Raw genomic sequence first — 13,017 nt, 5'->3', positions numbered from 1 at the left:
TTCTCTGTGGCAACCCCCAAGTTGTGGAGCTCCTTCCCCAGAGAGGTGCATCAAGCACCTTTGGTGCATAGTTTTTGCCGTATTCTGAAGATGCAGATCTTTACCCCAGCCTTTGACAGTTAAGGTATTTCTGTTTTTGCTTAATTTGTACCTTGCTGCTTTTGTTTGAAATGGTTTTGCATTGTATTTTTACAATTGTATACAAACGGTTTTACAATTGGAAGCACGATTGCATTGCAGTGGCCTCTTCTGGGACCTCACAGTGGAGGGTGGGTAAGAAAGCATATAAGTAAATATATTAATGTAGCAAAAGGACTAGAATTGCATATATTTTCCCTTAAAAGTTGGAGTAGATCACAGCAGAATGGTCTTCAGTGTTCAGGTGTAAGCCTTACGCTACAAAAGGGTAGTGCCCCCTTTTAAGAAAGGGAGTGCCCAGGGAACATCACCATCGGAAGGTGGGCTGGAGAAAGCAGGGTGTGCCTTGCTGAGTCAAAACAAGTTGATGCTGGTCCTCCAGCTCAAAATGTGAATGTGGGTTTTGGCATGTTTTCCATTTTAGATGGAGAACCTGTGGCCCTCTAGACTTGCTGGACTGTAGCTTCTACCATCCCTGATGCATTGGGACATGCTGGCCAGCAGGACAGATGATGGGTTGGCATTCAAAAACACCTGTTGTACACTTTGAGCCACACCTGCAGTCCTCCAGCCTGCCTCTGCCGGCTCATTTTGCTTCAGGTGGAGTTTTCTTGTAGTTCACCGTGCTGTAGAAACAATATGTAAATCTGGTGGCCCTCTGAATGTTGATGGATTCCATTTTTTAAGGAAGAATGCATGAATATGTTGTGTTTTTGAAATTTTAAGATTTTTAACATAAGATAAGGTTAAATGGAATAAGGTAAATTGAATAATAGATTATTTTAAAAGAGGGAAAGGTTATGTTGTTTAATAAATAAGATAGAGTGTGATGATTAACTATTTAAATTAAAATTGAGAAATATGGAAAGAATTTGCTGAAATAACGAATTAAACTAGAATACAAAAAGGGAGGTGTGAGGAGGTTCAAGAACTAAGCAAATGAAAAACTGTAATTGGAGATTTGTATTTTTTCTTCTTATTTTATTTTCTATTTTTTCTTTTTTGAGCTAGGGTTGGGGTTCTTTTATGTATTGATGAAATCTTGAATAAATATCATTTAAAAAAAATAATGAATGTTGATGGATTCCAACTCCTGTGATCCCTGACTATTGACCTTGCAGGCTGGGGTTTATATGGGGGTCGGAGTCTTAACAGCATCTGGAGGGCCATCCCTGGCTTTTTATGCTTTTCTTTCACTTCCGTGTAGAAAACCAGCAGGAAACACTTCACATATATTTATCTCAGCTGGCAGCCCTTCTGCAAGTATCATTATCTGTATGTTTGCAGTATTATTACCCCCACATGGCAGATGGAGGGCCTCTGGTAGAAAGCGGGAGGCTTGCTGAAGGCCACCGAAGGAGATTGGAAGCAAGTGGGCTCGGAGACTTTGGAGCTTGAACACGGAAAGTTCAGGTTGCTGGCTGGAGTCATGCAGCTACCCAGGACTATTTTTCTATAGGCCTCACAACCCACTGCAGGCCCAAAGGGGTATGGAACCCTTTTAATAGGCAAGCAACATTTGTTTTATAAAGACTGCTTTTCATGCTAAAAACACAAAGAAACAAAACCATGCCTCCCAATGCAGTTTATGAACTTTATATCCACCAGTGCACAAATACAACGTAATAGCAAAACATTGAGTTCATTCAAGCAATATTCACATTTGGTACTAACAATACAGTAACAGTAACCTAGCATAACATTAATAATCAGGATAGCACCTACAGCCCAACTCCTAAATTTGCCCACAAAGGCTAAATGATAGGTCTTTGAGGCTTGTTTAAATATTTGGAGGGTGGGGCTTGCCTGGGCTCACTCAAAATAAATCTTTGCAGTTACGTGGCCACCACTGAGAAGACCATGTTCCCTGTTCCTCTCAGAACAAAATCTCTTGATTGGCCAGATCTGATATAAATACTTTCTCTCTTACCCGGCCAGCAGATTTCAAAACAGGCCAATTGCCAGAAAAGCAAGGACAAGACTCACCTGTTGCCTTTTTTAGTGGGGGGATATATCTTCAGTCAGTGGTAGTGCACACACTGGTGTGGCAGAAGAGGATGGCCAGTGTGGTGGGAAGATTCAAGGACAATCAAGGAAACACATGAACATTTCAGTGTAGTATAATATATTTTTAAAAAATTATTTGTAGAATATGGATAGATATATTTTCAAAATGTGAGCAAGAGCATCAAGTGATACTGAGGACAACCCTAGTTGTGTTTTCCAATGTATTTCTTTTCAATGAAATATTTTGTGTGGCCCAGAGAACAAAGTTTGAGAACCACTGTCTTAGGTGAATAGATCACTCTCCCCCCTCACTCAACACTGTGCAACCAGCTTAGCACATTCTCATCACCACCACCATTACCTCCCCAGGCACTGAATGTTTTTGTTGCCAACAGAACAGTATTCTCTGCTTTCAGCATTTCATAGAACCATAGAATTTTAGAGTTGGAAGGGACCTTGAGGGTCATCTAGTCCAGCCCCCTGAAATTCAGGCTCCATCTTCTAACTCCGGGAACTGATCTCAGTTGGAGGACCCCACACTCCCCCTCTCCCGCACCCTGGTTTGGGAAACCCACCTGGCCTAGATTCAGGCTTAACCACCCTCAGCCCTAGCCTAGCCGTGTTCAGTGGTGTGGCACAACAGTCTTGGACTGTGGACTGCATGGTCCTGCAGGAATGTTTTTTCAGCCAGACAGCTGCATGCCCTTCTGGACAACCTTCCAGCAGAAGTGGAGCCAGGGGCCACATATGTAAATTTTATATTTGTACACTTGGCTAGTTTCCTTATATGCTCATGCACCCCTCTCTGTCCTCCGCTGAGATGAGCTTGAGACAGCTCAGTTGGTAGAGCATAATACTTTTAATCTCAGGGTTGTGGGTTCGAGCCCCACCTTGGGCAAAATATTCCTGCATTACAGGGGGTTGAAATAGATGGCCTGTGTGGTCCCTCCCAACTCTGCAATTCTAAGCAAGAGGCATTATCACAGCTCAGGAGCCCAAAAGCAAACAGGGAGGGTGTGCATCTGGGGAAGAGGTGTCACCTGGGGAGAGTCCCAAGGACCAGCTACAGGGAGCCTGAGGGTCCCCACACATGTCTTATGGGGAGGTCTTATTTAGGTGGCATTTCCACCTTTTGAGGGATGCGGGTGGCGCTGTGGGTTAAACCACAGAGCCTAGGTCTTGCCGATCAGAAGGTCGGCGGTTCGAATTCCCGCGATGGGGCGAGGTCCCGTTGCTCGGTCCCTACTCCTGCCCACCTAGCAGTTTGAAAGCACGTCAACGTGCAAGTAGATAAATAGGTACTGCTCCGGCGGGAAGGTAAACGGCATTTCCGTGCACTGCTCTGGTTCGCCAGAAGCGGCTTAGTCCTGCTGGCCACATGACCCGGAAGCTGTGCGCTGGTTCCCTCAGCCAGTAAAGTGAGATGAGCACTGCTACCCCAGAGTCGGCCACGACTGGACCTAATGGTCAGGGTCCCTTTACCTTTACCACCTTTTGAAGGAAGTGACGTAAGCCAGCCCTGATTTGTTTGGAGGGGGCACATCCTGATCATTCACCTGAGTGGGGCCCCGAAATTCTGCCCTAAAGCAGAACGTTGCAGTTATTCCAGTTCATGCCTTCTTTGCCCCACTCATTCCACCATCTTTCACTCTACCTGAATACCCAGGGTGGGTAGGTGGGTACAGTTGTATCTGCATAGTCACTTCAGAAAAATTCAATATATGGATAGAGAGTTCATTATGTGTAGTGCTTTTCTGAGGGGAGCGGGGAAGATTAATCATTAGACTTCCGTCTTGAGGAAAGAAATGGAAGCTGTAACAAATGGCTGTACATGTAAATTTGCCCTGTGCGTTTTTGCCTCCACCCATAGTAGTAAAGGCAAGGCAGTTTGTTTTCAGAGGAGGTTTGGGTAGGTTTGTGAGTCATTCTTCCTTGGAGCTGGTCGTTGTTAAGGGTTCCTCACCCGCTTTTAATTCTGTTTTCTTTATCTTTTTTCTTTTCCCCTTCCTGGCAATTAAGGTTTTGAAGCATTTGTCCCATGGTAACGAGAAGTATGGTCCTTTTGTCAAAAACGATACATTCTGTGCACGTTAATAAGCCTACGTTTGCTTGCAGCCCTCCGAAGCAGACGTGCGGAGTGTGTTGAGAGGGGAAAGCTTAATTGCGATTCTTATTGAAAGCAATTAATCCTCTTGATTGAGGGGTTCGGAAGATGGTGGTGGGTTGGGGCTGGGGAGACAAGCTGGTAGCACTTGCAGTGTTAATGCCAGATGTGATACCACAATAGGTTTACCAGATTTAAGATGCAGCCAAATAGGTTTGCGAAGGGGTTTCTCCTCTTCATCTCCTGTCGTCACCTTTTGGTCATAGAATCATAGAATTGTAGAGTTGGAAGGGACCCTGAGGATCATCTAGTTTTAGTCCAATACCCTCAATGTGGGAATGAATATCTGGAGGGCCTCAGGTTCCCAGTTTCCACCCTACAACTGGATCCTTGAGGGTGGTTTGGGGGGTGGGGTTCAGCTTGTGCATCCCCACTGACTAAAGGAGGGAAGCTCCAGGGAGACGAGGACATTGGTTATGAGACTCCCTTACACCCACTGGGTGATATTTTCTGGCACCAGTGAAAGCTTCCCGACCACAGTGACTTTTTTCCACGGCCCACAACTGTGCAAGAGCAGGGCCTGGCAGGGGGTGACACCTGATCCAGATCGTGATTACAAAAGGGAACCCAGGTGGGACTTCTTTCCCTGGGAAAGCTCTGCAATGGCCAAGGGAGGCTGAGACTTCAAGCTGAGGGAAATGGTATGCTGTGCAGACTTGGGAGGAATGGATTCAAGTTGCCTTCTGCCCTAGGGATATATGTCAGGCCTACCTCAAGGAGCTGTTTTGAAGATGCCTGCCAGGAATACAGCAGAGGGCTTAGCAAATGGGAAAGATTCAGCATAGTGACGAATAGTGTGTCAGGCACTCAGGTTGAAAGACTGTCAAGCTTTTAACGACGTTCGTGAATGAGAATCAAACAATGAAACCAAGAAGGGGCGGTGAGGGAAGTCAAATAAAATTATGGTTTTAAAATCTGTTGATGATGCTTTTGTTGTTACTTTTGGAAAATTTAATAAAATGTTCTCAAAAAAGAAAGAAAGAAAGACTGTCAAGCACCTGAAGCAACAACAGAAAGCCCAGAGGCAAAATGGCAGATATTCAGCCTTGTTGGGTGGTGCAAGAGTGATTATAGTGTGGTGTGTGAGCGTGTTTCTTCTTAGCAGGGTTTGTTTACTGAGGAAGAGCAGCAGATCTAGGAGTCTTTATAGTGAGGCACTATACAAATTCAATCAATGAATCTATTAATAGCAGGCAGTGCCATAGGATCGGCTGTGTGCACTCGTGTGATCCTTAGGACTGAGAGGGTGTGAGGACGTTTCAGCCTGAACTGCTCACAGTTCCCTTTTCTGGGTCGTGGAAAAGCTGCAGGAAACTGTCCTTCACCAAGGCTCCTAGGCCAGGACCCAGCACTACCTGTCACAGCAGTCAGAATTCCTGTGCTCCTTTCTTTTGCTTTCTCTGGACTGCAGGTGTTACTCTGCATCCCAGGACTAAGGCTGCCTTGTGGCCCTGTAACGGATCCTTTCTTTTTGCCTCCCCATCAGGTCGCAGGAGTTGCACGCCCGAGCTGAGTCACATTCCTACCTCTCTGACCTGAGCAAACAGTCGGAAATTGAGTTCATTGAGACGAAACGGCCCCGGCTGGAGCTGCTGCAAGAGCCTTTGCTGAGACATTCACCTCTGCTCAGTCAGCAGGGAGGGACGGAGGATCTCTCCAAGGTAAGCCAAGGAGCCAGGCACACGCAGTACAGTACATGTTGGTTTTGCGATGAGGAAAAGGAGGAGGAGGAGGTGGCGGCTGGGAGAAATACAATGGGCAACTTGAAAACTGTCTGTGTGGTTTGCAATATTCTAGCTGTTTGAAATATGCAGCCAGCAAATGGATTTTTAGAACTCTCACCTCTGCTGGTCTTAGAGGCTGGTTCAGAGGAACTAAAATGTTGGCGTTGTCTTCACCTTACATGGGCCCGCTGGCTGAACGCTTTGCAGCATAAGGGCCTGACAGGCACCCCAGAATGCACCGAACACCTTGCAGACCCCACAAAATTCTGCTTTGCCAAATGGAAGGATTTGCAACCTTAATGGATTTGTCTGCAATATTGTCTGCAGGGCAAGCCAAGGTTTTTGGAAGCTGGATGAACAGGAGGGCTGCTGGTGTAAGTGAACTGAAGACGAGAGAGCAGAGTAGTGGGTTGGGAAGCAGGAATCTGGGGAATGGAAAGCAGTGGTGTGGTGCAGTGGATAGAGGTTCCTTTCCTTCTGTCAGCTGAGACATTCACTCACTGATCAGCTATTGCCTCTCAGTGTGAATCCACCTTACAGAGTTTTTGTGAAGATTTTGTTTCTGTTTTATTAGTATTTTGTATTCTAATTTTGTATTTTTCTGTAGTGAAGTTCCTCAGGATCTTCAGATTTAAATAATAATAGCAACAATAACAACAACATGGGCTAGCCTTATGCACACTGCCCTGAGCTCTTTTCAGAATAAGTGGGATACAAGTCGGTTGAGTTGAGAGAGAAAAAATAGGTGGAGGTGACTGAGGGAAAGGATGATGGGGAAGAAGCTGGGAAGGCGTGTGTAGAAGCACAGAAGGCAAGGAGCTCCCAGGGCTATAAAAGCAGTGGGGAGGGTTTCTTAAGGGGCAGGGTATTGCATGTGGATTTGGCTGCAGGCAGTGATAGTCCTGCACCTGCATATTGGACTATAGGCTGTTGTGTGTCCCTTTCAGACTGAGTGTTGGATGCTCAGTTGCGGAGGCCTTGAATTTGGCTGCAGTTTTGGCTTTGGAAAAGCATGCTCTGAACTGTAAATGCTTGGCACAAACCTCAATTGCCAATTTTGTTTGTCTATGGCGGTCTGAGTGGGCTATAATCGTTCTCCGAGTGAGTTGTAATATATTTATGTGCCCCTGTGGGGTGGACTTTTGGCCTTGTATGATCTACTTGGTCTTTCACTGCGACCTAGAGGTACACCAGCTAGAGCCAGATGCAAAGTAGTGGGGTGTGTGGTTGTGCATGCATGCGTAGTTAAGAAAGAAGGTGCCTCTGATCAGTGCCAGAAATGAGAACTTAATCTTCTATCCCAGCTCCACTCCTGGTTTTTCTCTAAGGCTTTCTTAACTTAAAGCAGTCTAATTTAGATTTAGACCACAGATTTTGCTGGGAATAATTTATGCATCATCTTCAACCTTTCTGGGCCTATGGGCAAATTTGCAAACTGGAGAAGCTTGTACCATACACACATCACAAACACCCCCCCACACCCATCGCATTATGTTCTGTTGGCTGCAGCAGCCAACAGGCTAATTTCAGCAAGGGTATTTCGTGAGAACTAGAGAAGGCCTAGTTGGTGACTCCTTCTCTGTAGATTAAGCTGCTTTGTCTTCTGGCTTGGTGCAAAGCTTGGGCATTCTCACTCCCTGGGCAATATCCCAGTTCAAGAACAGATTCCAGCCAGGCAAAATCATTTGAGTTGATGGTGGAGCAGTGCGAGTGAGAGATCGTGGGCTGAGGAAATAAGCATAGTCTGGGGAGTGGACGTGACTGGGGGGGGGGACATAGGAGCATAGGAAGCTGCCTTATACAGAGTCAGACCATTGGCGGAAATGACAACACAAAAAATCTTGCTTGGGAGGGCAGCTGGGGAGGACATAGAAAACTTGTTTACTGGCAGAATTTAGCCCACAGAATTCTTCATAGTCATTCCAGAGGTGTAAGGGAACACCTTAAGCCCCATCTGCACTATACATTTGAAGCCTTATTATGCCACTTTAATTAGTCATGGCTTCTCCCAAGGATCCTGACAAGTGTGGTTTGTTAAGGGTGATGAGAGTCACTAGGAGACCCCCAATTCTCTTCACAGAGCTACAAATGGTTTAATGGCCAGTCCCGCTTCCCAAGGAACTCTGGGAATTGTAGCCCTGTAAGGGGAATAGCGGGCTACTGGCAGCTCTCAGCACTCTTAGCAAACTACTACATTTCCCAGGAGTCTTTGGGTGGGTAAAAGCCATGACCATTTAAAATGGCATGCTGCTGCTTTAAACTATAGTGTGGATAGGGTCTTACTGAGCAGTATGTCTGCTTTGCCTGGCCGGTGTGTGGAGCTGTGCTCTTGACCTTTGCTAATGAGGGATTTTTGCAAAATCAGGCAGCTGAGAAATGGCTATTCCCCCCCCGCCCCCCCTTCCTTCTCCTTCTCCTGTGGGAATCTGGGGCTCTTGTATGTTGCAGGGATTAAGCAGGCATGGGCTCTGTCCTCCCACACTGTCCACACTCACACTCAGTGGGTCTGGGTCATGCAGTTATTAATGGAACTGGCCGAATCCTGCGTCAGACTTTAGCAGGCCTCCCACTTGGCAGGGGCCTCGTATCTAAATGAGTGATCTAGCTCTGGTGCTGGTGCTGGTGAGGGGGGTGTAGCTCTTTGAACAGAGACAGTAAATGTGTGTGCTAACGCCACAGCTGCCAGCTCCTTAACCATCACCACCTGTTGGCATCGGTCTGTCTTGTGAGACAATGGAGTATGCCTCTGTGGGGGAAGTCAAGCCATGTTGTTCTTGCTGCTCCAGCAGCACCAAGAAACTTTTCTGGGACCTGGTGTGTATGGAGGTCCTGGGTTGCCTAGACGTCAAGATCCCCGTCTTGGCCTCACTGACATGTCCAGAGGAAAGCAGAGCAAGATGTTTGTTTGACACCAGCTTGGCTGTAGGAGTTGCCAGAAGGAAGCATACAAGGCGTCATCCAACTGTCTTACGGACTCCACTCTAGGTTCATTCCTTAGCCTTTCCTTCTCCCAAATATGTCCCATCGCTACCAGGTTGGGAAGAAATGGAGGAGTTTGCAGAGGCAGCAACACATTTTCCATCATTTTTTAAAAAGAAACTCTTAAGGAAAAAGTCACCACTGTGAGAGATGGAGAGAAAGAAACCTGTGAGATAGCCACTGTTGTTGAGTGGGGTACATACAGAGATCTTAAAGGGGGGGGGAGGCGGGGAACCAAAAATGAAAAGAAGAAGAAGAAATTAAAGAGTATGTAACAGACTGGCTAAACTATTATCAACTTAATGCTCTGTTTAAGGCAGGCAAAAATATGGTTTTGCAGACAAACAATCACAATTTGAAAAGGAGTTATTAGGATTGAAGGTAAAAACTTTTTAATGATTATAATTTATTATTAGAGTGGGAAACGAAGGAAGAGTTTCTTAAGTCATCCATGATCAGCTGGGCTAGGGATGTGGGACATAATATTGACCTAAGCTTATGGAAACAATTTTGGAAAAACAACTTGAAGTTTACTGCCTGTTACACTTTAAAAGAAAACTATCTTAAGATGATTCATAGGTGGTATTTAACTCCCAACAAATTGGCAAAGATGTTCAAAGCAGAGAGTGATAAATGTTGGAAACGTAGAGAGAGTGTAGGAACATTCTACCATGTGTGGTGGTCTTGTAGGGTTATTAAAGATTACTGGGAATTAATCCATAGCAAACTGGGGGGAAAAATGTTTAAAAGCTCCTTTCCTAAAAACCCAGAAGCTTATCTTCTGGGTATAATAACGACAGAAGTCCCTCCAAAACAAGTGAGTCTATTGATATATGCAACCCCGGCTGCACGGATTTTACTTGCACAAAAGTGGAGAAGAGACGTGATTCCAGCAAAAGAAGAGTGGCATCATAAACTGCTGGAATATGCGGAACTAGTGGGAAGGACTGATAGAAACAGAGATGAAAAAGAACTGAAAGAGGATTGTGTGTTATATATGAAAAATTATTATAGTAAGACAATCAACCTAGCAGGGTGATTATAATTCAGCAGTGCAAGTTATAACATGAGATAAGGAGAGAGGGAAATTTAGAAGAACAGGAAGACGTGGATAGGTTGGGAATAGGGAGGAAACCATGGAAGGCGTGGATGGGAAGTATATGAAAAGAATTTTTTTTCCTTACTCTTTTTTTGAATGCAACAGTTGTTGTACTAATGTGGATGTACTAATGAAGTACATCCACATTAACAGCAAACGAACAAATAAAAAGAGATAGCCACAGGCTTGTGGGTGAAAGAAACAGTGTGATATCATAGGATTAAAGGGAGCCAACTTAAGTCTGTGATTTATTTCTCCTCCTCTCAGACACAATATTGTTATTTTCATTCTGAATGCTTACATTTGGGGGGAAAGCAGTGGAAATACCAAGTGGACATTCCCTTGACAACAGTAGCTTTGTGCACTGGGGCAGGTGGAGAGCTGTTCCCCATTCTCCTCAGCAAAGAGATCATGGTTGCTTCCTGAGGAGAAGGCCGTGAGGCAGGAGGGGCTGGCCTTTGGCGATGCTGCCTGACTGCATGGTTCCTGCCATTCGGACCGGGATGCAGTTAGCCCAGCACGGAGGCAAAGCAACACATGCTTCAGAGACGTTACCTCGTCTCTGTAACTTCACAGATTCCACATCTTGCTTCAACAACAAAACAAAACAAAACAACCAAGGTGGCTAAAATGAAGTAGTGCAGGCCTGAACAGTGTGATATTGTAGTGTGAGTGAGGAGATTAAAAAGTGGCCTGTGCTTATCTATACTATCCCTTCAGGGAGCAGATCCCAAGCATTTTATTTTCAGTGGAGAAATGTTTGCTTTATTTTTTCCACAGGTGGTTTTTTCCACTGGTGGTCCTCTGTTTCTGTTTTGTTACACAGTGTTAGGGAAGCTCAGGCCCAGGCCTCCCCCTGGCCCTTGGGATGTTTCCGCAGGCCACACAACATCTGTTAACTTATGGAACTCATTGCCGCAAGATGCAATAGTTCACACTGACCTAGATTAGGTGGCTTTACCATCTAATTTGTATGACTATCAGTGGATATTAGTCACAATGGCTAAATGGAACCCACATTCCCAAAGGCAGTATATCTGTCAATAGGGAGCAACAGTGACCAAAGGATGTTGCCTTCCAGCCCTGCTGTTTGGCTTCTTGAAGCATCTGTTAGTCCAGAATGCTGGGCAAGACAGGCTTTTAAGCTGATCCAGCGGGGCTCTTGTTAATGCCGTACCTTTTCCCCTATAATTCTGATATTGATTTACAAGTTATGCCATGCATTGATTTTACAATTGAAAGTGATTCATACAACATACTGATCTTCAATTTTCAAGTGTGCTGTTGTTTGTGAGAAGAGGTTAGGGACATTATAGCGGGGGCCACAAAGGAAAAAGGCAGAAAGGACCCAGATCCGTAAAATATATTTTGAGTTTGAAAAGGTTGAAGGCTTCTGATCTTATGAGTCTGAGAGGCTGGGCTTTCTTGTTCTGTTTCCCATCGGCTGTCAACTGCGTATTTTATTGAGAGATGCCAAAGACGAGCAGAATCCTGGGAATTTATTCACCTGGTGCTGTGCTGTGTGTCTGCCCGCTACTTGGATGCAGCTTTTAGAAGTGATCTTCTGCCGCTTTCTGCTCCTTGCCTTTTTGATTGACGCTTATAGCCACTGTTTAAATTACCTTTCAAGCTGTAACTGTGGCAAGAGACCCCCCCTTCCTCGTTAAGGCTGGCTGCTTCTTCTTAGCAAGCCCAGCTCATCATTTACATAATTAGACCTTTCCGTTCTGTTCCATCAGTATTACAAGGTGACACCTCACCCAGTCTGCTCTGGGTGAAAGTGAATCCCTTAACTTCATGGATTCCACCTCTGTAATTGGAAGAAATGTTGCCTCTCCCTTTCTCTTCCCTTTCTCTTCCCTTTCTCTTCCCCTCTTTTCCTTCTGATGAGAAGCTTTGTTGAACTACACCAACAGGATGATGGCTTCAGCATCTCATTCAGCTGAAAAATAAGTGCATCCTTAAGGCATGATAATAAGGCGGCTGAAATGCCAGAAAGCAAGGAGATACAAAATTATACTCTCTCTTAAGTTGCCAACCTGGAAGCTTTAGCTTTGTACAGTTTTTACACAAGCATTGGAGAAGCCAGGGTTGAGGAAGGTTTTCTGAGCTTGAGGGCCACGATCCCTTCTGGAGCCCACATGCCTGTGCTGGGTGGGGTCAGAGGCAAAAGTGTGTAGAGCAATGAATTTCCATTCCCCCCTTGTGCAGTAGGCTTGTGAGTGCGAAAGGGATCTTAATTCAGGCCAGCTCAGGGTCCAGAAGTTGTGATTCCAAAGAATACAAGTAAGGCAAGAGATTTGGAGCTGAGCAGGAGCAATGAAGATGTCCCAGCAGTTGTGGTGCCCCCCCCCCTTTTTAAAGCCAAGGCACAGCGAGCTCCCTCGGGAGACTTTCTTGCTTTACAGGAATGTTCCGTCTGAGTGGATTCCAACCCCCTCTCCAGGTGGGATGGTGGAGAGAGTGGCAGTTCCCTCCCTTTCGATACTTTGAGTCAAAAGAGGAGAACTTCCATCTTCCATTACTGGATGCCAGCCTTCACCCCCCCCCAACTCTGCTTCATCTCCTTCCTCCTCCTCCATGTTGAGCTGCCAAGCCATGCCAGGTCCTGATGAAGCTAAGGGGCCCATGGTGGCTCTTTCTTAGGTCCTCTTGAACTGGCGGCAGCACCTGCTGCTGAAGATGCCTGGAGATGCCAGAGATTGAATGGGGGGGGGGCGCTTTGCATACCAGGCATGTGTACTACCAATGAGCCTCAGCAATATAAACACTTGCAATAATTTGGGTCGGTGCTATTTGGGGGGCTCGAGTCCCTTGTAAGATAGAGAGAAGTAAATATAGCATGGCAGTCCTAATACAAGCCCTTATTTATGTAAAGAGTGCATGACTGTTTTCTTATTTGCTCT

The 13,017-nt window shown here is 45.6% G+C and overlaps 1 protein-coding gene across 13 annotated transcripts in view; it reads left to right on the top strand.

Annotated features, from left to right (window-relative positions):
• The window catches only part of NCOR2 (nuclear receptor corepressor 2), a 359,439-nt gene that overhangs the window by 113,856 nt on the left and 232,566 nt on the right, over positions 1 to 13,017 (top strand). For all 13 annotated transcript variants that reach the window (XM_053369224.1, XM_053369223.1, XM_053369214.1 and 10 more), the window contains exon 4: positions 5,796 to 5,970. In XM_053369224.1, the coding sequence (XP_053225199.1) occupies positions 5,796 to 5,970 (175 nt within the window). The remainder of the gene's footprint in view (positions 1 to 5,795; positions 5,971 to 13,017) is intronic.

This window comes from Podarcis raffonei, chromosome 16 (genome assembly GCF_027172205.1).
Source record: "Podarcis raffonei isolate rPodRaf1 chromosome 16, rPodRaf1.pri, whole genome shotgun sequence".
In the NCBI taxonomy this organism is placed as follows: domain Eukaryota; kingdom Metazoa; phylum Chordata; class Lepidosauria; order Squamata; family Lacertidae; genus Podarcis; species Podarcis raffonei.
The sequence above is the reverse complement of the archived record's forward strand: the minus strand, read 5'-3'. Positions and strand labels throughout refer to the sequence as shown.